This window comes from Lontra canadensis, unplaced genomic scaffold (genome assembly GCF_010015895.1).
Source record: "Lontra canadensis isolate GAN:19392208 unplaced genomic scaffold, GSC_riverotter_1.0 scaffold3, whole genome shotgun sequence".
NCBI classification, from domain to species: domain Eukaryota; kingdom Metazoa; phylum Chordata; class Mammalia; order Carnivora; family Mustelidae; genus Lontra; species Lontra canadensis.
Genome location: NW_022630997.1, coordinates 30334974 through 30361288, shown reverse-complemented (window position 1 = coordinate 30361288; position 26315 = coordinate 30334974). Strand labels below are relative to the sequence as shown.

Sequence of the window (26315 nt, the reverse complement as noted above, 5' to 3'; positions counted from 1 at the left end):
CCTTATATCTCACCTTATAACAAAATAAATATCCACCATGGACCAAAGGTTTAAAGATGAAAAATGAAACCACAGAAGCATGATGATCGATGACAGTGGGAGGACTTTCCTATGTTCTCCAAATTGGGGAAGGCCTTTCTACATATGACACAAACCACCAGTAACCACAAAAGAAAATTTTATTCCACAGAAGTTAAAAATATTTGCATGGTGAAGAAAAGAAAGTGAAAAGACAAATGACCAAGGTGAGAGGGATAGACAGTCCCCAGATGTGATGCTCTGTGGGGGTTAAAAACCATGAGGCTGTGCTTAATGCCCAGATTTAGAATGTTCTTCGCTTGATACTGTCAGGTGAGAAACACGGTATGTGACCATTTTTGCACAGAAAGGGAGGGAAGAATAGAAGAGATAATTGTTTGTTTGAGTATGTGCAAAATATCTCTGGGAGATACTGGAAGACTCTGTTGGGAGTAGTGGCTTTTCCTGGGAGGGAAGTGGGGGGCACAGGGAGACCGCTTTCTGCCCTTTGAAATATGATCCATGTTATCTATTTTAAAAACTAAATGACCTGGGCGCCTGGGCGGATCAGTTGGTTGGGCGTCTGCCTTCTGCTCAGGTCATGATCCTAGAGTCCTGGGATGGAGCCCTATGTCCCCATGTTGGGCTCCCTGCTCAGCTAAGAGCCTGCTTCTCCCCTCCCTCTGCGTACCACTCTGCCTACTGCTCTCTGTCAAATAAATTAATAAAAATCTTTAACAAAGGCAAAACGAAACGACAACACAATTTATTTAACCTCTTTTTAAATGACAATAGAATTTACTATAAAGTGACAGGAGAAAGAGGCCTCACATCACCTGCCAGCCACGGGGGCAATGAGGGGTGGGCCGCAGGCTGTGCACTCAGCAGGGGATGGCCTGAGAGGGCTACTGGCAGCTGGGCATCACTGGGGTGGGAGGGGCGTGCACCCGGAAGCACCAAGCCGAGGGGGCCCCTTATCATGTTGGTAGGAGCAGAATTTTGCATCTCTTTGGGGAACAGTTTGACAACAACTATCAAAATTTTAAATGGCCAGCAATCTCTTCCTTCAAGGAAATTTTCTCTGTGGGTAAATTCACTCGTGTGTGGAAGAGGGCTCCAAGAATAAGCTGGGACAACTTAACAGTCTATCAGGTCACATAAATAATGCACTGATTAAATAAGTTATGTATCCCCCCCACACACACAAAAAAAGAAGGTGGCAGGAGAGGTGATAGGGGATGATCCATTATTATGGAGAAAGCACAAAACAGTGTAAGCAGTAGGCTGCCCTTTGTCAGAGTCACAGGAACACAGGGGTATGGTTGTGCGAGCTCATGTCTGCAAGGACCAGCAGCATGGGGCACATGGGCCTGGGCTTGATTCAGGACAGGAGGCAAGGGGCTCAGGAGCAGAGAGGTTTAGTCCTCCCTAAGGACACTTCCAAGTGTGTGTGTGTGTGTGTGTGTGTGTGTGTTATGGGCACAGATTACTTTCTTGAATAAAGATTTTTTTCTTACTGTTAAGCGAGGTGGTAGTTCCTAGTCTTGGAAAAGTTAGACCTGCCTGTTCTTTGAGTACTTTTTTTTTTTTTAAGATTGTATCTTGAACTCATCTCTACACCCAACGTGGGGCTCGAACCCACAACCCCAAGATCAAGAGCCACATGTTCTACCGACTGAGCCAGCCAGGGGCCCCTCGAGTACTTTTAATTTAGGAAAATGTCCCGGATAGCCTCCAAATGGTCTGAGTGCCAAATTCCCCTCTTGCTAACCCATCGCACAGCGAAGTTTCATTTCTCAAAACCAGCGTCTCCCTGGGAAATCTTCTGTGGTTCTGGGGATGCTGGGGTTTTTAGGGAATCCATACGGACCTTGCCCCAGGCAGTGCCCGTGGGAGAACAGGACTGTGATTTTTTCCCACGGGGACAATTGCAGAAGTGAAGGAAGAGTGTGGGGCTGGCTGGGAAATGCCTGGCCAGAGGGTCCTTTCTGAAACTCAGGTCAGGCCTCTCCCTTCCCTGATAAGAGCTCCACACCCTGGCCTCCCTCCTCTGCCTTCAGGCTGTGTCCCAGGTTCCCATTGGGGCTCTTCTGTAATCAGCTGAGCGAAATTTTTCAGGTCAGCCAGCTACTCCCCCCAACTCAGCAGCCACTCCAGTCACTCCGCCCCACTTCTTGTTCCTGGGATACACCATGCACTTCATGCCTCGCTGTCTTTGCACATGCTGTTCCCTTTTCTTGGGACACCTTTCCACTTTCACATTCAGTAAACTCCTATTCATTCATCAAGACCCAGCTCAAATAGCCCCACTTCTCCATCACCTTCCTTAACGGCTTCCCCCTCACCCACTCCCAGTTGTCCTTATTCCATTCTCCCTTCCACAAATAGTACTGAAGGTCCACCATGTGCCAAGCATGGTGCCATGTGCTGGGGACACAACAGTGACAAAACCAAGAGTCTCTGCCTCTTGGAGAATGCAGCCTGGTGGGGAGGGCTGGCCTGAACCATTATCACAAATATACACAAAACCGCCATCACAAGCTTAGGAAGAGTTCCAGAGGTCTTGGGAGGTGGGAGCCAAGACCTGTAGTTTGAGAACTGTGTCCAGAGGGCCACCTGCCACCAACACCTTGAGCTCACCTGGATCTGGTCTCCTGAGCACCCTTGGGGAGCCAGGCCTGTGGGGGAAGCCTGCATGGCCGGGACCGGAAAACACTGCTGACGGTAAGGCCAGGGCCTGCTGCCCCCTCCCCTCCTTTAAAAATAACTTATGTGGAGAGAGGGGGAAGAAGAAACCCGAGTGAACACTAGCACCGTATTCCAACGCAGCAGCTGGCTGTCAGAGGAAGAGCCGGCTCTGCGCTGCTGGGGGTGGGGCGCCTGACACTTAGAATGGGAAAAATGCGATTTATGCTGAGTGACCTGAAGGAAATAATGGTGTAATTCATTATTCTAGGGATGGATACGGGAATTAACATTTATGAAGCGCCTATTCGGTACTACCTTCCTTACAAACCCTGGGATCCAAGCTCTCCAAGGTCTGCGTGCAGGGTGAGGGGGGGCTCCCAGTCCCTACTGCCCACCCCCGCAACCCCTCACCCCACTGCTAATGCCGGCACTGGTTTGTACCCCTCCCAACAAGAGTGTGCAGGAGAAGCCCAGGCCAGTGCTCAAGGCTCCCACACCCTGGGATCTAGTGAGTGGTGGAAACTTGCTGGACATCCAGGACACCTCCTCAGTCCACACCCACCCCGTCCCCTCCCAGCCCCAGGATCCCACCCTCCCCAGGCTCCCTTCTAGGCCTCCTTGGGCACAAGCTGCCTCCAGGACCTCTCCTACACCTGACGGAACATTTTGCTCCGGTGAGGGCATCAGCACATCTGTCAAATCAGTGAGCAAAGAGCTGTGGGCTGATGGGAGCTGTTATTTAAGGCAGAAACTGGAAATTTTGCTACTTCCTCTTGCTACTGAGTGCCCTCCCCCACTAACTCCACTCTCAGCCTGGGATCCTCAAAACCAAAGCCTGAGACAAGGGCTCTGGTGCTGGTGGGCTTGGGAAGCTACCTGGGGAGAGGTGCAGGGTGGGGAGGGAACCGGAGAAGTGGACAGACCCCAGAAGGATGTGGGATGGAGCAGGGGGCTGCCCTGGGGGCCCATGGGCTCCATCCTGCCACCTCACGCGCTCCAAGCCCAGGGAGGAAAGGGGAACAGCTACCCACTGGCTCTATTTACCCACTGGTCAAGGGTGGTCCCGGGAGATTTCGCTTCCCTCCCCTCCTTCCCCCACCTGCTCTGAAGGACCCGACCTGTGCAGCACTGGTAGGGAGGCTCTTCCTTTCAAAGGGGCAACAGATACTCGGGGAGACCCTACTGTGCCAGTTCTATGCCTGGCACAGGGGTAGTGGCCGGGCAGGCGGTACATGGGTGAACAGGACAGGCAAGGCCCCACCCTCCTGGATCTTATTCCTGGAGGAAGGGACAAAGGACAAGGAAGGAGACAAGCTCAAGGTGGGTGACTAAGGCAAGATGGAGTGGGGTTGCTACTTAAGCAGGGGATCAATCAGTAAAGGCCCTCTTGAGGAAGGAGCCCCTGAGTAGAGCACTAAGTGACGAGAGGGGATGGTTTCCCTGCACTGATCTGGTCTGGGCACAGAGGGCTGAAGGTGGGTGGCAATTGCAAAGGCCCTGGGGTAGGAAAAGTACTGAGGTCCTTTGTGGGGCTCAATGCACCCAGGAGGGTGTGAGTCAGTGGAGAGGTATGTAGGAGGTGGGGGCAGGTATCCACGGTGGAGATGCAATGATGCAGGCGGGGCAGGGAGGGGTACAGGAGCTCAGTGCCTGGGTTCAGGATCTGTCCTGGTGTTGGTAGTGATCCAGAGGAAGTGCAAAATAAGGTTGAAGGATCAACCTTCAGGCACTGGGCCCAATGCCAGAGAAAGGAGAGGGTATCCCATGTCCTACCACACCCTGCTCACTGTCTCCAGAAACTGTACCCTTTAGACAAAATCTAATAAATAAAAGTCACTTTGTAATTATAAGCACCAATTTTCAAAATGCTGGTGGCTTCCCTTCTCATCCCCTTCCTTCTGAACCCCACCTGGGCTCAAGCCCCACTGCTTGAAAAGCACAGACTCAGGGGGGGATCTCTGCCCTTCTCTTGGCACTTAGCTCCCCACACCCAGGCCCCCTGGACTGGCATCACAGGGCAGGGACTAGGATAGAGGGCAGGGGCTGACTGCTGCTCAAGGGCCCGGTCTGGATTCCCACCACTGATACCAAGAGGAGGCGGCCAGCCCACAGCTACATCCCATTTCTCCTTTCACCAGGAGAAGTTCTTGTTTGTTTCCAGATGCTGGTTACAGCCCCTCAGAACAGGTGTTTGAGACCCACCCGCCATGCAGGATGCTCTGGGCTCTTACCACCACACACCTGAATCCTGCCAGGTGTCATGCTAGGAACTGGGGGAAACAGAAATTAAGACCGGGTCCTCAGGGAGCCAAGGGCAAGCGAGTCAGCCACAGATTGGGAAGCAACCCAAGAAGACAAATTAGCAACAACAAAGACATCTGCTCTCTACTCCAGAATCTGGAAGGAGATGGATTTGAGGGATGGTTGCTCCTCCCCTGCCCCTCCACTCCTTATCACCAGCCCCTTCTCTTGTTCTGCATCACAAAACCTCTACCTCACAGGTACTGGTTACTCTCCCTGGTGGGGGTGGGGGTGGGGGGCAGGGAGTTGGCCTGTGGACAGCTCTGTTCCCTCCAGCAGCCTGGAGGAGTAGGGGAAGCAGTATTCCCAGGATAACAATTTCTATTCTCTCAAACAAGCTGGGCTCCTTGGCCAAGGCCAGGTGGGCACAGAGGGGCAGGTCTGGAGGACTCCCTGGAGGTGGCCCACAGCAAATACAGCCAAAGGCCTATAAATAGTTCTGCCAGCTGGAGAGAAGGGCTGAGTGCAGAGGTAGGCTTAGGGAAAGGGACCTGTCAAATGGCACAGAAGTGCCCGGGGCCTTTGGGGCTCCACATTTATGTTCTACTCACCTAATTCTGCACACTCACCCCAACCTCCCAGTTCCTTTCTGCCTGCTCTATCTGCTCAAGTGGACATTTGTTGAGCCACAGAGTCTGTTGGGCACAGGAGAAATTCCCTTAATTTAGTGTGGACACCGTGGATCTCCCACTGGCGCTCTTCTCCTTTGCCGGGGTACTCTGGTGAGGCCCAGCCAGACGTGGGCCCACCACCAGCAGGTGTGTGGGAGCTCAGGGCTTCAGCTAATGTTCTCCCTCCACCTTTTACACCCAAATTCTTCCAGTTCTTAAAAAAAAAAAAAATACACTTTTTATAAGCTACGTGTCTCCTGGAGGCCAGTTATAAACAACCAGACAAGTCAGAAGTCTTGCAACGATGGAAGCTAAATGTGTTCTCTGCCAACCAGCAGCACTTCCTAGTCCAGCTCCTAAAGGCTGCCATTCACAGGGTAGTCTAAGAGCATGGAACCCTCTGAAGGCAGCCATTCATTCTCTCATTATTTTAAATGAATGTCATCCCAGAGAATGACATTCACATCATCATCATCATCATCATCATCATTATTATTTTTATTCACATAGTCCAAGTGCATACCCTCACCCCCCTCCAGGCAGCCACTCTCATTGTAGTCTAAATGAATGGCGCCCTCTGGTGGCACCAATTCACATTATAGTTTATGTGAATCTTAGCCATCTCCCTCCCTCCCAGGTCCTGGAGTCGCACAACACCGTGGCCTCCATGTTCTCCCAGGCAGAGAGCCAGAGCTGGGATTTTGTGCCTTGTTTATCTGGTGTCCAGTCCTTCCCCCTCGGGAGAGCTGGAAGGACTGAGGAGCAAAGCCTCCACTACTACAGCCTCTCAGGGCTTCCTGCCCTGCTTCACCCCACAGCAAGCCCCATACGAGGCCTTACAGATCCCATTTTCCTGATAGGGAAACTGAGGTACAGAAATGCCAAGCTCATTGCCTAAATGGCTGCAGGCAGTGGATGACGGAGGCCTGTCCGTCTCAGAGGGAGGGCCCCCCTCTCCAGGGCATCCTGCCTTCTCCCAGGACGGTAAGGTTCCAGTTCAACCCACCTGGGCTCTAGCCCTGGTCTGGCCACCATCCACACCAGGGGGGCTGCTGTTCTTTACGTGGTGGTGCTTCATGAGAATTCCCAAACCATCCTGGGCATCAGTCTGTCACCCTGTCCTCACCCCAGCTTGGCACCACAGGGCCCTTGTCAAGAGTCCCACTTGGTGCTGCAATTGTGTGTCATGACCCCATCACTGGTCAGAGAGTGGCCCAGTGTCCTGCATGACCAACTGTTATTAGGGACTTGTCCAGGAACCTCCAAGGACATTTAAAAACCCATCATGGGAGCCTGGACATCAGTCCTGCCTGGCACAGCTGCCCAGAGAGGGAGTTATGGGGTCCTGACCTGCCAGGTCTTTCTGGGCAGTGAGGGGGTCCCTCCAGCAACCAGCAGACACACAGCAGTTCCACTGTGGGCTCTAGGCCTCAGGCACAGCTGGGATAGCTAAGCACCTCTTTTTGGAGGAAGGTCTGATTTTTCTATGCAACACATGGTTAGGTGCCCATGGAGAAAGACAAACATTGAGACAAGCCCCTTGACCAGATGGGGTTCCTGCCATACCCACGTCCTGAAGTGGACACGGGAAGGTCTGGCTGGAACATCTCTGGGCAGGGGCCAGCCCTGTCAGAGAGGGCCTAGAGGTTCAATGTTTGGAAACAGCTGCCCAGCACACGGTCATTGGCAAGGCTGCAGGGGGGTCCAACTGCAGAGAAAACACTTCTCACTCAGCTCCTGGCCTGCTAATAGGAGCCCAGCTAACATGTTCCTGAGAACACACTGGGTTTTGCTGAGGTCGGGGGCAAGAAGCAGCTGAGGAGGTCCCTGCTGTGGATGGGGAGGACACGAGCCCCCACAAATGCCAGAACACCAGGGCCTTGATTCTAGACAAAAGCCTTACCTCTTGGGTCCCTCCCTGATGAGCCCCAGTCCTTCACTCTCATCAGTCCACCTAACTGTACCTGAGCGAACCTGCGTGTGGCCTGATGACAGGGCTGGCCAGACCTGGGCTGCTGGGGGGTGGTGGCCGCTGGGACGGGCACACGGTCATTTACGGGGAGCTGAACGCCATCCAGTATTCCCTTGGGTGGCCAGCCTGGCCCGGGACCCGCTCCGGACCAGAGCGGTAGACCAGAGTCCGTCCTGGACCCCAGGGGCCTTGCCTGGGGGCCCCCAGGACAGGGAGAGCCCCAGCACCCCCATCAGTGGGGCAGAGGGGTGCCTCCGGCAGGGCCCAGACGGGATGCCGAGCACAGCAGAGCTTTGTTCCAGCCTCCGCCATCGATGGCCATGCAGACGCTCTGTGAATGGCACTGTTGTGGTATTTTAAGAAGATTCTACAAATAGCACTAACTCAGAATGGGCCTCAGAGCCAGCTCCTGAATGCGGCAGCAGCGAGGGCGGGCCAGCCTGGGAGCTTGGGGAGGACAATAGGGCCTCACAGGGGAGGGAGGGCAGGATGTTGGGTGACCCTGGCCTTTTCCAGGGCTCCATGGCCTCATTTCCCCCAGACGTACCCAGGCCCTGCCCCCATTACCCAATTCTGATGGGCGGCTTCCTGGGAATTTATTGGGAAGGAGCAGCTCCCCAGCCTTTGCAAATGAATAAAAGGAGGGGATGGGACATCCTTCTGGCGCTGCTCCTCCCGATCTCTAAGCTCTGATGCTGTCCTCAGGGTCACAGGGGAGGGGGACACAGGAAGGAAGGATGGCCTGAGGTTTTCATCACAAATCACTTTATTAGGTAGCCAGAGAGACCCCCAGAGATTCCTAGTCCTGGCAGCCAAGGACTATTAACTGGGATCTTTCCGGAAAAGTCCATTCTTGAGACTTGAAAGACCGCTAAAGAAAGAGAAAAAGAACAGGGATCTGGGGGTCATTTGGAGCGAAGCTCAAACTTCATGTGACCAGTGACATGATCACATGTCACACATTATTTAATGGCTGAGAGCACTCTACATGTAAGATGTTTCTGAACTTCGGCAGAGAAACCTGGCAGGCCTAAAGGGAAGCCTCTTGACCCTGCGAATCCACAAAGACATCAGGGGCCGTGGAGTCGATGCAAATGAGCAGGGCAGGACAGCAGAGAGTGCCAGGGCCTGTGGCAAAGCAGACAGGCTCAGCTCGAAGCCCCATTGGTCCCATCTGGTCCTTGGGACATGCTGACATGACAGAGGATAGATCCCTGACACAGCTGTCCCGACTGCCCGGAACATTCTGAGCAGGGCCCAAGGCCAAGGGGGTGACTATGCACCCGGTCATCAGCGGTGGCAATAAAGGGCAGCTGCCCCACACCTATCAGCCCTCCACCATGCCTTGAATAACTCTTGTCTGTCCTGCCCCTTCCCTCCATCATCCCTAATACAGAAGGGCCATCCTGGCTCTGGCATGGCCCAGCCCTGTTCTGTGCACAGAACTTGCCCTCCGTCCATAGGGACTAACTTAGAATGAAGTTAGGAAGCCTCATCCAGAGCCAAGAGCACAGGGGACCCCTAACTCAAGGGACTGCGGATGGGAGTCTCAAATGGGCCACTGACAGCCTGGGCGGCCTCGTGAGCAAGTCACTTCCTCTACTTCGGGCCTTTTAAAAAACTCATCTAGAAAATGAGAAGGTTTGGCTAGGTGATCTCTGAGGACCTCTCAGCTCGCCCCCTCAAGAGTCCAAATGTTCTATCTGTAAGGACTGATGATCTGATCATTGGTACTGAAGGGTGGATGTTTTCCTTAACCATCCCCTGGGAGGCCTTCCCTGGGAAAGAGCTTGCTTATTCTCCACACCGAACTGAGACAAGGTAGGTTGTGGCTTGTTCACAGGCAGGCGGCCCAGGACACGGCCCTGTGACCTCGCCAAGTTAGAAGGTGCTGGTGTCTCCACAGAGCCCCAGCTGTCGGGGGAAGGCCGCATTTGGTGCTGGTGGGCACTCATCCTACACAGGTCCTTTTCCTGCCCAACCTCCCTGCATCGGGCAGGGGTTGCGGACGAGGGGGGCTCTCCCCACCAGGGGACTGAGGCCGGGAGCCCAGGCGCATGCCCAGAGACACAGAGATCAATGTGGGAGAGTGGTGATACCAGGGTGTCTTGACTCTAAGACCGTTCCTGCCGTCCCCCTACTTTGCACCCCCCAACCTATAAGGGGCACACACTGTCTCAACGAGCCATGGGCCCTGTTAGAGTGATAAAGACCTCTCTCCATTTGACTCTCCTAATGTAAGTGAAGGAAACGATCTCATTCCAAAGACCTTTCGCTGCTCCTCATCAGTTCAGGGGCTCTCTTCTCCGGAAGTTGGTGATGCACGCTGACTGGGTGGGGTCCAAAATCTGGAGTGGAGGGACCAGGGCCCATCAGAACAGGCAGAGCCTTAAGCCCATCCGCAGGCCTCGGAGGTCCTGCTGGGCCAGGCCTGAAGTTTCAGATACCAGATAACGGGGAGGCTGGGGGCAGCGACGATTTACTAACTGGCCTGGAAGAACTGCTGCGGTTGACGAGCCTCCTAGCCTTTCTGGTGAGCGCCCTCTGAGTCCTGGCCAAGGCTGCAGGCCTCCTGAGCAGGAAGGAATGTGAGAGCCTGCCAGGTGAGGGCCCTCCTCAGGGAGCTCAGGGAGAAAGGCTGGGGAACAGGTATAGAGGGCCTCCCACGGCTCCTGACCTAGACCTTGTGCTCTGTTCTCCGACAGACAGTCACGCGACAGGTGACAGGCGGGCAGCGGCCACTGTGACATCACTGGCCGGGAAGGGCCCATCTGAGTCTGAAAATGTGGAACTGACCCTGGAGCAGGGGGAGCCTGGCCCTGCAAAGCCTCAGTGAGTAGCAGAGAGCGCCAGGTGACTGAACACCCCTGCCGGTTGCTGGGGCGCCCATCCCCACAAGGAGCTCTGAGGGCGGCTGGAGGGGGCGGCAGTCCTGCCTGTGACTGAGCCTCAGAGAGGAAACAAGCTCAGCTGAAAGCAGAAGCGGTTGGTGTGCGACTGGCCTTCGGCTCTTCTCAAGCTGAGGTGACTGGGGGTGTCCCGCTTTCTGTTCCAGGTTTCGGGGACACGGGGCCTGTACTGCTTTCTGTTTGACTCCGTGTGTGCTCCCTGCTGCTGGGGGTCAGAGTGAGCACCTGGCTCTAGGTCATGGGCTAGTAAGTGAAATAAATGCACAGCTCGGGCTGGGAGCGTAGCCTTGCGTGCCAGGCAGCCTTGGGGGGCTCCCAGCCCGGGGTGGGGGGCGGGTTCCCAGCCCGGGGCGGCCTCAGGCCTGGACCTCAGTGCCCAGCTCCCCATCTCTGAAACAGAATCCCCCTGAAGGCTACTGCGCGGGTTCCACGCAGCCCTGTCTGGGGAGCGCTGAGGCTGGGGCTTGGCGTGCGGTGAGGGGCATGTGCACTGGAAGAGCTTCCGTGTCAACCCGGCGACACTGGCCCCATCAGTTTCAGACTCTTCCCCTAAGCCTCCAGTGAAGGAATCATCCTTCCTGTTAGGGGCAATTTCTCGTGTGCCAGCTGCCTTCCGGACAGAGGCCAAGTTCATTCTCCCCTCAGCACAGCATGCCCAGGGGTTGATATTCCAGTCTGCAGACAAAGGTATCCCTCTTTGGCTTGGGACAAGGGACCTGTCCCCAAGGCCGCACAGACATCAGGCAGCACAGCCAAAACCCAGAACCAGATCTGCCCCACACAGCTCCACGAGCTTCCTTCCGACATTTCACACTGCCTTCTTGCAGCCGAGCCTTCAAGCACTTAACTCTCCTCCAACTCCCCTCTTCACATCAGGTCCTTTAGGCGAGAGACACAAAGCATAGACTAGAGAAGACCTAAGAACAGCTCACATACCTCCCTCAGTCTGACTTAGCATCTTCCGAAGCCCCCTCCCCAGAGCACTGCAGCCACTTGATCTGTCTGGCAGATCCCCCACCCCCACCCCCAAAAAGCCCCATTTACATAGCACTGTCATCCCACCTGACTCACTCTGGGGAAAAGCCCTCTCTCCAGGGCATTTGTCAAAAACAACCAGTGGTAATTCTTTATCATTACAGCTGTCTAAAGCCGGGATACTAATCTTGGCAAACAAGGCTGGCCAAAAAGAAGATCTGGGAACGGAGAAGTCCACCAGACCTGACCTATTTCTGGAGATCTAGAAGCCCGTGTAGAGCTGTGCTGAGGAGCGGGAGGGACCTGAGAGGTCCCCAGTCTCACCCTTCTGGCCAGCTACGCACAAGCAGGGAGAGAAGACCAAGAAGTCATAAACCACCTGAGCTCTGAAGGTGCACTACAGAAATTCTAGAGGGAGTCCTTCAGGCAAAACAAAAACAACATTAGATGGTCACTCAAATCTACACAAAGAAAGAAAGAGCACCAAGAAAGTAACTATATCGGTTAAGGTAAAAGGCAGTATAAATGTATTTTCTGTGACTTTTTTTCCTTGTATCTGATTTAAAAGACAACTGTTTAAACTAATACAAAACTGCTGATGGGCTTATAATGCATAAAAGGTGTAATTAGTCTGATAAGAATGGCACAAGGGGAGGCAGAGAGCAGGCTGTAATCCCTAGAACAATCATTAACTTCAAAAATATGGTAAAGAAAACAAAAGGAGAGGCACCTGGGTGGCTCAGTCGATTGAGTGCCTAAGGCACAGGTCACGATCTCAGGGTCCTGGGGTGAGCCCCATGTCTGTCCAGGCTCCCTGCTCAACAGGGAAACTGCCTGACTCACTCCCTCTGCCCCTACTCCCACTTGTGTGCTCGCATGCAGATGTGTGCTCATGTGCTCTCTCTCTCTCAAATAAATAAAAAAAGGTTTTTAAAGATTTTATTTATTTATTTGAGAGAGAGAGAAAGAGTACAATCAGAGGGAGTGGCAGGCAGAGGGAGAGGGAGAAATAGGTGTGATCCCAGGACCCCGGAATCATGACTTGAGCTGAAGGCAGATGGTTAACTAATTGAGCCATCGAGACGCCCCTCAAATAAAGAAAACTTTGAAAAACCTTTAAAACAAAAGGAAATTAAAATGAAACAACAGAAAAATATCTATTTATTATAAAAAGAAGGCAGGAATAAAACAAAGACACGGCACACATAGCAAACAAATAGCAAAATGGCTGACATAAAGCCATGTTATCGGTAATCATGTTAAATGTAAATGGATTTAAAAAACAAACTATAGGGGCGCCTGGGTGGCTCAGTGGTTTGAGCCTCTGCCTTCAGCTCGGGTCATGATCTCAGGGTCCTGGGATTGAGCCCCGCATCAGGCTCTCTGCTCGGCGGGGAGCCTGCTTCCCCCTCTCTCTCTGCCTGCCTCTCTGCCTACTTGTGATCTCTGTCTGTCAAATAAATAAATAAAAATCTTTAAATAATTAATTAATTAAATAAAAAAATAAAAAGCAAACTATATGTTGCCTATAGGAGACGTATTTAGATTTAAAAACAAACAGGTTGAAAGGGAAATGATAGAAAAAGATGTACCATGTAAACAACACACCGAAAAGAGAGTCAGGGTGGCCATACAAGTATGGGACAGAATACACTTGAAGGTAAAAATGTTACTGGAGACAATGATGAACATTTTATAATGAAAAAAGGGTCAACAGTTAGAAACATATGTCCCCCTAACAGCAGAGCTCCATAATTATGAAGCAAAAATGGACAGAATTGAAGTGGGATTCCGCAATATTTGGAGACTTTAGTACTCCAGTTTCAATAATGGATAGAACGAGGTGGAAAATCAGTAAGAAAACAAAAGACTTGAACAACACAAGGAACCAAGTAGCCCTAAAAATTACCTGTAGAACACCCCATCCAACAAGAATAGATGCACCTTCATCTCAAGAGCACAGGGAAGGTTTTTCCAGATAGACCATATGCTAGATCCTAAAGCGAGTCTTAAACATCTCCATGGACTGAATAAAACAAAATATGAATGTGTACTCACCAGCTATAGAGCAATAAAATTAGAACTCGGTAAGGAAAGGAAATGTGGAGAATTTACAAATAATGTGAAAATTAACTCACTCCTAAATAACCAAAGAAGAAATCATGAAAGAAGTTTTTTTTTTTTTAAGATTTTATTCATTTATTTGACAGACAGAGATTACAAGTAGGCAGAGAGGCAGGCAGAGAGAGAGAGAGGAGGAAGCAGGCTCCCCATTGAGCAGAGAGCCCGATGCGGGGCTCGATCCCAAGACCCTGAGATCATGCGTGACCTGAGCTGAAGGCAGAGGCTTTAACCCCCTGAGCCACCCAGGCGCCCCGACCATGAAAGAGGTTTTAAAAACAATCTGAGTTGAACTAAAATGGAAACACGATGTGCTTAGCATGAAACTTGCTATAAATTGCTATAAATGCCCACATTATAAAAGAAGAGAGATCTCACACCAATAATGTTGATAGAAGAGCAATCTCAAATCAGTAACAAGGCTTATACTATTGGAAACTAGAGAAAAACCAAACCAAACCCAAATCAAACAGATGGAAGGACATAATTATGATTAGACTGGAAATTGTTTAAGTAAAAATAAAGACTGGAAAATGATAGAGAAAATCAAAAGAAAAAAACACCAAGTTGGTTCACAGGAAAGATAACCACATTTGACAAGCTTTAGCTGGATTAGCCAAGAAAAAAGCAACAGAAGATTCAATTTGCTAAAATTGAGAATAAAACAGGAGACATCACTGTCGGCTTTACAGAAATAAAAGGGATTATAAGGGAATAATATGAACTGTAGTGCCAACACATGAAGTAACTCAGATGAAACAGATTCCTGGAAAGACATAAACTATCAGAACCGACACAAGAAGAAAGACAAAATCTAAATAAACCTTTATTTAATAGAAGACTCAATGAAGGGGCGCCTGCGTGGCTCAGTGGGTTGAGCCTCTGCCTTCGGCTCAGGTCATGATTCCAGGGTCCGGGGATCGAGCCCCTGGGATTGGGCTCTCTGCTCAGCGGGGAGCCTGCTTCCCCTCCTCTCTCTCTCTCTCTCTCTCTCTGCCTGCCTTTCTGCCTACTTGTGATCTCTGCCTGTCAAATAAATAAATAACATCTTAAAAAATAAAAATAAAAAGAAGACTCAGTGAATAACCTAAATGTTTCACTGATGAATTCTACCAGTCATGTAAAGAAGAATTAATATGAGTTTTATGACTGAATTCCATGAAATGTTTAACGTATTAAAGCCAATTGTTCACAACATTTTCCGAGAAATAGAAGCGACAAGAGCATAGTTCCCAGCTCCCGTGAGGCCAGGATTCCTCTGAAAACAAAAAGAAAGACACTACACGAAAACTACAGACCAGCATTCCTTATGAATACACACACAAACATCCCCAAAGACTAGCAGAACACAACCCAAATGGTCACCAGCTGATGAGCAGATAAAGAAAAGGTGTCATATGCATAGCAGGGCCTATATTTAGCCACAAAAAGTAATGAGGTAGTGACTCACGCCACAACAGGGATGAACCGTGAAAACATGACGCTAAGTTAAGCCATTCACAAACGGCCAATATATTGTATAAAAGTAATTTAGCGGTTGCCTACGGCTGCAGGAAAAGCAGGGAGGGTTGTCTTGGGAATGGGAAGTGACTACTAATGGATATAGGGTTCCTTTTTGGGGTAGTGAAAATGTTCTAAAATTGGATTATGGTGATGATTGCATAACTGAGTATACTAAAATCTACTGAGCTGTGTCGTCAAAAATGATGAATTTGATATGTGAAACATATCTCATTAAAGCTGTTCTAAAGAGTGCACTGATGGGACATTTTGGGGGAAGAGCTCAGGAGCTGTAATTCAGGCAAGGGCGGGCACCAGTGACCTAGCTGCGTCAGAGCAGGTAGATAAGGAAAACTGTTTCAGGGATTTGCATCATTGGGATGCCCTGGGTTTTGGTCCCAGCATTCCTGAAGTAGAGCCACCTTACAGGGGCAAGGGCCCACAGGCTAGCGAGACCAGAAAACACAGGACCAGGCATTTTCTTCCCTTCTCCCTTCAGGAGTTAGGACTCGAGCTCTCAGGGAGATTTCTGCCCTGATGGCCAAGGTCAGGGCCTTCTGACTCCCCCAGGACTGGCTCCTTGCTGGTGCCAACACCGTCAACCACGGGTTTGTGTTGGTTAAACAGACCTGCTCATGAACTTCATCCAAGGGGTAACAAATCCCTGTCCCTCTCCCTGAGCGAGATGACCACTAGCGGAGGCCCTTTCTGCACAGATAGGAAGAGGCACTTGGCCTTCTTAATGCCTCGCCGTTAGAAACCCAGAGCAGCTCTGAGTTTCCTCAGGGGACAGTGTGTGGTTTAAGCTGACACAACCTTAGGTTCATCTAGTCTTGCCGATTTCCCTCTTTACAGAAGAGGAAACTGAGGTCCCCAGTGGTAGCCCAGCTAAAAGGGGTGGAACTAGAACTACCAACAGGCCTCTTTGAGGTTAGCATGCCTGTCCCCATTCACAGGTGGGGATGTAGAGGTCAGGAGTGGCCTGGGGTCCCCCAGACAGAAAATGAAACCAAATCCTCTAAGGCTGGTTCCCTTTTTGAAAAGCCCACAGGTCTGCTGCCCAGGACACTTGAATGGGGAAGAGGTAACAAAGAGGGACACTCAGAAACAGAGTGGGACCCACGCAGACTTTGAGCTACAGACCAAAGGCCTTAGGGCTCTGGGCCATGAGCTCAGCCCCTGCAACAGAAGGCTCTAACCTTCTGACATGTCATTCTGGCCTCCTGTCTGTCTCGTCAAATCTCTACTGTCTTCAAGGTCGGGTCAGACATCAGTGCTCACACAGAGCCTGATTCTGCTAGCCTTCTGAGAAGCAAGCAAAAGACAGAGCCTGCCTCGCCCTCAGGGAACGTCCAGCTCATTGGAGAGAGGACAGATTCTATATATGGATGCATATATATTTACGTACTGTGACATGTTTTCAAGTTCAAGTGTAGGATAGCAAGTGAGCAAATAAGAGGTATCAGGCTCTCAGGAAAGACAGGCACTTAGGCCCAGCCAAATGTTGGGGTGTCCAGGTCAAGAGCAGGGGCAAGGTCAGTGCAGGCAGGGAAGAGGTGCTCCACTCAGAGGTGGAGAGGATATGCGGGCCGAGACTGTGAAAGCAGGCTGGGTGTGAGTGCAGCCTGGGGAACAGGGAGGCTGCCGACCGCACTGTGGCTGCGAATGGCGAGGAGAGCTCTGTGTGAATGCCCCTGGAATCCCAGAGTGTCTGTGAGGAGGGACCGATGAGATCCCGAGGCAACCTGAGCAGGCACTGCCTGCTGCTGGAGCATGTGCTGCAGCGGGGACCACTCACCTGGGGAGACCCATTGGGAGGCCACTGTCGTAGCCAGGGTAGTGTACGTGCAGGTGGCTGGGACCTGGGTGCTGGCCTGCGATGGAGACAAGTGGAGGGACTCAGGTGTATTTTGGAAACAGCACTGGCAGGAGTTGGTGACAAAAAAAATCTCGAGTTTAGGTTTAGCCTGAATAGCTTTGGCCACTGTCCAGTCCAGGAGAACCCAGCGGCGGTGGCAAGCAGGTCTGATGCTCTGAGCTCCAGCCTGGGCTGGAAAAATGGTGACTCTGAAGGGTTTGCCAGCAAGACGGCGGAGTGTGTGGGGACAGAAGTGAATGGAGGAGTGTCTACAAGGGAGCTCAGGGACAGGCAGGAGCCCCTGCGTGACCCCAAACTCTCGGCCCTGGGACACCTCCGCAGGCCTACACAGTCCTTCCCTATTCCCTCTGTTCTTCCTCTTATAGGACTCAGCTCGGGCACCCGCTGCTCTGGGCATTCTAAGGGCGACAGACCCAAACCAACCAGGCACTGGAAAGTGTGGGCCGGGGCTCAGAGGCAGCTCCAGGTGCTGTGACCCAGGAAACCAAGAGAAGGCGCCGGTGAGTGCACAGCACTCCAGTGGAGTGCTGAAATTTCAGGCTGGAGATGGACACTGCAGGAGTGGGGGGCAAAGGATTTAGGGGGCTGTTTGCTTAAAAGTGAGCACAAGTACAAGGGCACTGGGTGAGATTTTCAGGGGAGAGTTATAGACAGAGCTCAGAAGATGAAACAGAATTCTCAGCTGAACTTGGTGCATCAAAGGGGGGCAGGGCCAAGAGGAGATAGAAGGGCGAGGCAGGGGCAGCCTCTATGGGCCCGGAGGAGGGCAGAGACCGGGAACAGAGCAGGCTCCCAGGTACTCAGAGCACCAAGACTGTTCACTGGGTCCAGCATGCTGGGGGTTGGGGGGGTATGCAGGGAGTCATCCGGAGGAGAAGGGGGAGGCAGGGAGGCTGACAGCTCCTGGGGCACTGGTGTTGGATAGGAGAGGAGACAAGGGCAGGACTTGTGATGCCCACAGGGGTGAGAAGCTGGCTTTTAAAAAAAAAAATGTTCTGATGAGTGACTTGGGGCAGGTTTCTGTGCTGACAAGGAGCCAGTAGAAAGGAAGATGAGGGTGCTGGGGACAGAGGGGACATGGCAGGGGATAAATCCTGGAAAACAGAGGAGGGCTCCCAGTGCTGAGACCAGCTAGAAGGGTGAATTTGGGGATGAAGAGGCAGCAGGGGGCCAGTGGACCTTAAAGGTCTTAGGGGCCCATGGGTCTGCTCACATCCCCCCACCCCAGCCTTGAACAAAAGCTACTTCAAGGCTGCGTTCCTGGACCACTTCTTCTGAGTCTCAGCCTTGGACCACAAGGCAAAGTAGAAGAAAATGAAACTTGCTATTACACAGACCCACCATAGACCTCTACAAGGCGGAAAGCCCTGGAGACATTGCCTAGAAACAATGAAATCAAAGTGCTCTCAGAGTTCAGATCAAGCCCATCTGCCCTCTGCTTTGAGGAGGGGTAATCCTCCTCCACACATCAGATCCTGCGCACTGACCTTTCGGCTTCTGCCGGAGCACCCGGGGTCCAGGATTGCCCCATTCGCCATGATCTGTCTTCTGTGTGATAGGAAGTGTGATTAGGATCACTGTGTATCATGGCCCGAAAGCATTTGCAGCAATCCCTCCCCAGATCCACGCTGCCCAGCCACAGCTCCTCAACTAGCGGGTGAGCAGGTGTCTCCCGGAGGGCCTGCCAGGCTTTGGATACAAAAGCACGATGACAAGATTGGCCGTGGTGACGCTGGCACGCGATGGATATCTGCGGCTCTCTTCCTGGGATTTAATATTTAAGCTTTTCTGCCATATCCAGTACACTTCCACACAGGGATAACGCAGTCAGATATTCTGTTGTAGAAGTTTCGTTTCAGAAACTTCCAACAATGAAATCTATTCACGACACCTATTGTCTTGGGAAATTTTAGATTACACCAGTGATGAACGGACTCTCTTCCGATCTTTTCTTCAATGGTATACCTATGTATGTTTCTAGTGGGGAAAGTCAGAAATCTCCTTACCCAGGTAGTTGCAGCAGCTAAACACACAACACATCCCCTGGAAACACATCACTGCGACGACCACTGAGTCGGTTTACTGCCTGGAGCAACATTTTTCAAGCTGTGTCCAAAGATATGGGTTCTGAGGTGCTCCATGGAACGCGGGTTCCCAGGCTGAAGGTTTGGAGACTGTATCTACAAGCTGCTCGACTTGGAGAGGCACAATGGTACCAATGTGTTAAAAGCACTGAGAAGTCTCACATTGAAAAACCCTCCAAATTTTAATAACTCATGATTTTTAAGATTATTTGACTAAGGAACCACTCCTCCCCTTCTGGGTTTATGGCAGAACTCATTTTGCACAAAGGTCCAAACTGTTCTGGCCTAGCCAGATGGACGAAATTTATTAAATGATGCAACAACATTTAAACATTTGGAGATATAGATATAGATATAGATATAGATATAGATATATAGATATAGATATCTATATATATATGCTTTCCCTGAACCATAGAAAATCCTTCTTGCCTGGCAGTGGCTGGCTGGCTGCCCACTCTGGACAGGGCGGGCACATTCTAGCATCATAGTGTTCCCGACCCCATCTAGCTCCAGACTTGGCCAGCTTTGTTGATTTACATGGGCTGCAGGACAAATCAGGCCCTCTCAGACTGGGTCCCTAACCCCAGGCTGGTGTGGCTAGTTGTGCCTTGGGATGGTGGGCTCAGGGGCAGCAAGCTGGGAAACATTCCTACTCCACACCAGTGTCCTCACCTGGATGGGTACAGCCTGGGCATCCACAGCCTACAAAGACAAGGCTAGCAGGAGATGACCCAGGCACCTTCCAGGGCTGCTAACTGAGTATGTACCCTCCCTAAGCAATGCTCTGAAAACCTGCCCTGGCTTCTGGGACCCAGGCTCCACCCCTTGCCCTGTTTACTGAGTAGGGTCAGGCCAAGGAGACCAAAGTAGCTTGTCCAGCCAGCCCCCAGAGAAATCCTCCCAGTGGTGCTCTCCCTCCAACCTGCCCTCAGCCAGCATGCAGCAAAACCCTGGCCTCTGGGTCCTACTGCTCCCCTGGCTCCCGCAACAGTCTAGGCTCACTAAGCCTCAGTCCCCTCCCAGCAAACAAGATGCCCAGTGGGAAAAATTCCTTTTCTTTCTTTATAAAATCAAATTTGTAATCAATTTTGTTGCTTTTGGCAATGGGAACCATGCAACTAGTCCCATTTCCTATTTGGTTTTGGCTGGAGAAAGTGTCAACCACCGACATTAGCTTATGGTCAGATTAACTGGGCTCTTTTCTCTCTTTGCTCAATGAGTTCTGTTTAAATGTAGGATCGGGTTTAGCTTTTACAATGTGTTTATTTGTTACACACGTTATAAGCTACCTCCAACCCTTGGTGAAACAAACCTGTACATTTGTGGCATCATCGCCTGGACAAGGGTCCTTCAAGCCGCTTGACACAGTCACACCTTCATCTGGGGAATCAGGACCTGAGGCCCATTCCGGAAGAGCCTACACTGTGACCTTAGGGTTTACATACAAGGCTTCCCAACTCACGGGTCATGGCAGTCACTTGGGGGAAGTCCTTAAACACACGCCTTAAACGCAAGCTCCCGCCGGGAGCTTCGTAAGGCCTTCCCCAGGACCTATCCAGCAGGTCAGGGTGGCTGCGGAGCTGCTTGTTTCATGGGGGGGTGGGGGAAGGGTGTTAAGTGAGTTGTAGGATCAGGTGAGTTTGGGAAGCCCTGCAGTAAAGCGAAGCACTAAGTTTCTGACAATCAACAGGGATCGGTTCAGTCAGTCAAGGGTTAAAAACTGGAAAGGTCACTGCCCGAAGGAGGCTGGACCTCATGCTGCCGCCCCTGGATTCTTAGCCCATTCCGACTTGGAGACCTCTCCAAGTCTGCCTCATTCCACAAGCAGCTCCCTTCGCACGTTCTGCCGCGACTTTTGAAAGACCCAGGGTCCCTGGGTCCAAGTTTGTGACACAGATGGGCAAGGAGAATGGATGTCCCGCTCCCGGCGGTTAAGCCGCAAAGGACCTGTGGGCGGGGCCGGGCCCCAGGAGCTCCTCCGCCCCAGGCGTGGACTTGGCTGACCTAGAGGGCTGGCGCCCCCGCTCCACTCGGCTCTCCTCCCGCCCTGCGGCCCCGACCCCAGCCCCCAGCGGGTCTCCGCGCGGCGAGAACAGCACCTGGACGCACGCTCCGAAGTTCGGAGACGCTCGGGGAGTTGCAGCCACACCTGAAGCCCCTCCAGGGTTGAGGCAGGTGGCGGGCGTCCCTGGAGAAGTGGCGGACAAGCCCCGAGGCGGGTCTGGCATCCCCCAGCAGGTGCTGTAGGGAGCCGGCGGCGCGCTTTCCGCTCCCGGGAGCTGAAGTCCCCAGCCCGCGGCGCACGTGCGCGCCCCAGAGTTACCTTTGGGCGCCGGCAGGTGTCCCCTCCAGTCCTTGCAGCAGCACAGCCCCATGGCAGCCGCCCGCGCTCGCCGCTCTGCTCCGCTACCCGTCACGCCGCCTGCTGCCTGCCCAGCTCCCGGTCCCGGCGGCCGAGGTCCGGCCGGTGGGCTGTGCCCAGCCGGGCGCGGGGCTGCGCGCGGGGCCGCGGAGCCGGCGGCTCCCTGGCTCTCACGCTCCGTTCCGGCCCCGCGCCGCGGGCATCCCGGCCTCCGGGCAGACCCTGCTAATCAATAGGAGAACGCGCAGATTGCGCCGGACGCGCCGCCTGCCCGCTTTTATCTCTGCGCGCCGGGGCGGCCCCGCGCCGGCTCCCTGCCCTCTCGGGCGCCCTCCCCGCGGCCCGTTACTCTCCCGGGGAACCGGGCTGCACGCTCGCGAGAGGCCGCCAGGGGGCGCGGTACGAGCTCCAGAGGTCCCCGGCTCCTTCCACCCCGCGCGGGGAGCCAACCGAGCGGTCGGAGGCGGGGGATGGCGACACCCACCTGACTTCTGGGCGGGGCGGGCGGGAGAGACGGGTGCCTCGCTGTGTGCTGTAAGAGGGCGGCGCCTCCCTCCCCCGGCGTCCCCCTCCCCCGGCGTCCTCTAAGCCGTCACCTCCTGGGTTACTGGGGGTTGGGGGTAATATTCTGCCAGCTCGCCTGAACTCTACAACTGCAGTAGCGGTAAGCGTGTTCGCCCAAGCGACCCGCAAACCTGGCTGCGCTACCTATGGACTAGGTGACTTCGTAAGTCACTTCCCTTCTGAGACTGTTTCTCCACCTGAAAAGTCAAGGAAATGACAGCGTTTCAGATGTTGTTTAGCGCAAATTAAAGGTTTGATGGTACCCAGTCATATAAACATTTGTACTGCTTTCCTGCCTATGAAACAGAGAGAATAATAGAACCGCTCCGGTGACTTTCTGAGGATTAAATGAGTTGCTGTAATAGATCTATTCAGAGATCTATAGCTATTTACTCTAAATATATAAAGAACACAGCCAGCGGGTCACTAAGTGCCTTGTGTGACCGGTCATTGTCAAGCGTTGGTGAGGATTTGGTGAAATGGGTACTTACGGTGCCATGACTTTGGAAGGTAACGTGTGAGCCGCTCATTTTAAACGAGAAATGCTAACATCCTGGGCTGGCCAGTTCCATTTCTCAGCACCCACCCCACAGAAATGCTTGCCCACGTGCCCAAGGAAACCCGTACAGGGCCATTCATCCCAGCCTTGTTTGTAATCGCAAAAAAAATTGAAATCAACAAAATATTCACTGGTGAAGGGATTATCAAATACATGGGCATTTTCATGAACTGAACTACGGTATCGAAGGAGCTGGAGCTAACTGAGATCTATGGATTCATAGTGCTTACACGAACACACATCTACAAAATAGTACTAGAGCAGTCACTCTGTGCCCGGCACTGCTCTCCGGGCCCCAGGGCCTAGATAAACCACTTTGGAGAGGGTGAGTGACAAGGACAGATTGAAAGATGATGTCAAGAGACTTCAGCATGTTGATAGTGGCCTAATTTCTTAAAAGAAAGGCGTATTTACATAGTGTGTAATTAAATATCAGGTTCTTTCTCAGTCCATCAGGTCCCAGGGGTCTTGTTCCCTAAGGAGCTTGACCCTAAGGCACTGCGGTGAGCCTCGGATGGCCTTGGCTTGCCCGGGATTTGGGGATTTTCTTCCTTCCACCCTACCCCCATCCCCTCTTGGAAAAACAGAGGTGGTCCAGAAGAAGAGCAGAAGAGTTACTTGGGATGGGGGGTGGGGAGGTTGGGGGTGGGGAGGGGAGGAAAGAAGGGCTTGGAACTGAGAAGAGGTTTTCCCAGGAGTTAAGTCTTATTCAAAGGAGAGATTATCAAAGAGGCAGATTTCTGCCTCCCTCTCCTTAATCTCCAGAAAGAGGAGGATGAGGCTTTTTCAGGGAGAGAGAAGGGTTGTCCTGCACTGGCTCGGGGAAGAAAGATGTTTTCACTTCATGACATGTAGGCGGGGGTTACAGAGAGGGAACTGAGAAAAAACGGAGACCTGACTTATGGTTGCTGCCAAGTCATTTTAAACAGTTTCAGCACCAGGCAAGATCACTTAGTCACAGCGGGCTTAATGAGGCCCCAGGAATTCCAAGCTAGAGCTCCCTGCATTCAGGGAGAGCATGTGTGGGGAGTGAGCCCCCGGGTGATTGTCCAACAGCCAAGTCCTACATTTGGAAAGCAAGATTTAAAAGAAAACATCACAGCGGCCATTGTGGGCTGCTTGTTTATCTTTCTAAGAGGAAGTAGCAAAGCAGGATCATTTCAAATGAGCCTATTATAAAGGGTCAGCATCCCCATTGAACCGTTCAAATATATTTTGGATACTCGACTTTTCAAAGTAGCTTTAAATATCAACTCCCAGGGCAGTTTAGGAGGTAGAAAGCAAGGCAAGAACTTCTAGTATTATTGCCTTTGGTTTCACACACTTTAATTCCTGATTATTCATCGTCTTTTTATAGTATTCTAGTTATGTGTCTATTCCTTAAAAGGGAAGAAAAAATAGCATTCACTATGTGCTTCCTACCAGGTGCCAGGCAATTCACAAGTGCTACTTCACAGTTTACCATAGGACAATTCTATGAAGTAGATGACATTAGATTCAACTTACAGAAGAAGAAACAGAAGTTCAGGGAGGTGAAGAAGCTTGCCCAAGACCAATGAAGTGGTAAGTGATAGAGCCAAGATGGGCGGATGGATGGATGGATGGATGGATGGGTGGATGGATGGATGGATCAGTGGAGAGATAGGTGGATGGATGGATAGATGGATAGGCGAATAGATGAATGGGTGGGTGGATGGATGAATGGATGGACAGATAGATGGATGGGTAGGTAGGTGGGTGGGTGGGTAAGTGGGTGGGTAGATGGATGGGTGGGTAGGTGGGTGGACAGATGGGTGGATGGATAGATGACATTCCCTCATAAGGCATAGAGTCAAGGGCTGCAACTGGAAAAGCATATACTGAGCATGGAATTTGCCTGAAAAACCAAGCTCCTTGAATATAGCTCTGCCCCCTGAATTGATCATGACCCCAAACCATCTTGAATTAAGCCAAAACATCAGGATCACTCAGTGCAGCAAGGCTCCAGATGAGCTCAAGCTGCCCCACTCCAGAAGAGTAGTCGGGGCAAGAGGGGCTCTGAGATCTCTTTCTGAGCCGAGAGGCCAACATCCTGCACACTACAGGGAAGCAGAACCAGAATACGGGGATGGATTTCCAGTGAGTGCAGCGGGTTCTGGGAGGAAGGTCGGATACCAGATTTGGCGGACAAAGGCTCTGGGGCTGGGACTACCCCCACCCAGGGCTCTGCCTTCTGCTGTTTTATTCCATTTCAAAGTGAGGATATGGGACTCTTTCTAGGAAGGCTGCTGCTGCTAGGATCCTGGCTTTATGCATGAGCCTGAGCTCCTGGTTCCCAAAATGCCCTAGGCCATTCAGGAATTTGCTTGGGAGACTCAGGATCTGGCCCTTTTACCTCTCTGTAGGGGTAGAGGGGCATACTGAGGCACCCTCATGGTACCATCTCAAGGTGTCAGTCCAGCCTTAGGCAGCTCAGGGGCATGGTAGGAATGGGGTCATAGCATCTTAGTCACAGGTATAGCTTTGGGGGCTATGATGCTCATTCATTCATTCATTCATTCATCTATGTACCAAACAATGAATGGACCCAACTGAACATCTGAGAAAGCCCAAGGCCTGAGTTCTGTGGAGTCCAAGAGGACACCCTGAGAGCTCTGGGGAGGGCGGGGTGTACAATGACCCAGTGCTGGAGGAGGGCAGGAAGGGCTCTACAGAGCAGAGGTTTTTGAGATCAGCATGGAGACCTGAGGAGGGACCAGCTCCTCAGAGAATGGCATAAGAATGGTCCTCTGCTGGGTGGTGCTGTGCTCTTGCTGAGGAGCTAGGTTCCGGGGTGGGGAGGTGCAGCAGGGCATCTAGGGTAGGGGAAAATGAGGCAGCCTGTGATTCTTACTCATCAGCCTGACAAGAGACTGAAGGAAGGACCTGAAAGGGGCGACCGGGAGCAGGGAGAAGCTAAGAAACAAAAGACAGCCCCCCGAGCGCGGCAGGGCCTGCACGTAGCAGGAGGAAGAGAGGGAGCCCAGGTGGGATGTGTGTCAGCAGGGTGGCCCTGGTGACCCACACCTCCCAGTCCTCCCACCTTGTGTGTGCCCGTCCCCTCGAATCTGGGCTGCCCGATGACCTCCATTAACCAACAAGTGACAGCAGGGACTCTGGACCAGGTCCCTAAAAAGGCCTGGCAGATCCTGCTGGTATCTTACCCCTTGTGAGCCTGGGGACTGCCCTGAGCCCGCCACGGTCCAGGAAGCCCAACCTAGCAGCACAGAGAGACACAGGGAGAACCAAGGCCACAGCCAGCAACTTCTCCTTCCAGCCCCATGAGTGAGGCCGCCCTGGATGGGATCCTCCAGCCGACATAGGTAGAGGGAAGACGAGCTGGGCCTGCCGAGCCCTGCCCATACTGTAGAATAGTGAGCGAATAAGATGCTGTAAGTCACTAACTATGCAGTAACACCACGGGAACTGGGAGTATTACATAATACTCATTGCCCGCATTGTCAGCTGGGCCGGTGTGCCAGGCCAAGAGCTTGGCACTCCATCCAAATTCAGAGCAGTTCTATGTGTTAGGGATCGTCATTATTTCTACTTTAAGGTGGAGGACCCCGAGGCACAGAGACATAAAGTAATTTGCACTAGGTCACATAGCTAAGTAGTGTCTGAGTTCGGATTGGAACACGGCCTATCTTACTCTGGGGCCTGAGCTCTTAATGACTCTTTGGGAGATGTTCTGGAGGGAAAAGGGATAATACTTGATGTCAAATTCAGTGCCCCATGGGTCTAAGGCATA

The 26315-nt window shown here is 52.2% G+C and overlaps 1 protein-coding gene across 6 annotated transcripts in view; it reads right to left on the bottom strand.

The window, feature by feature from the left end:
• Window positions 1-26315, bottom strand: part of ARHGAP22 (Rho GTPase activating protein 22) — a 165251-nt gene that overhangs the window by 39356 nt on the left and 99580 nt on the right. The window contains exon 1 of one of the 6 annotated variants that reach the window (XM_032837966.1): window positions 21385-21451. The exons of the other annotated variants lie outside the window; for them this stretch is intronic. Coding sequence (XP_032693857.1) covers window positions 21385-21436 — 52 coding nt within the window. The 5' untranslated portion in view covers window positions 21437-21451. Of the gene's footprint in view, window positions 1-21384; window positions 21452-26315 lie in introns of those variants that run through there. 6 annotated transcript variants of the gene reach the window in all.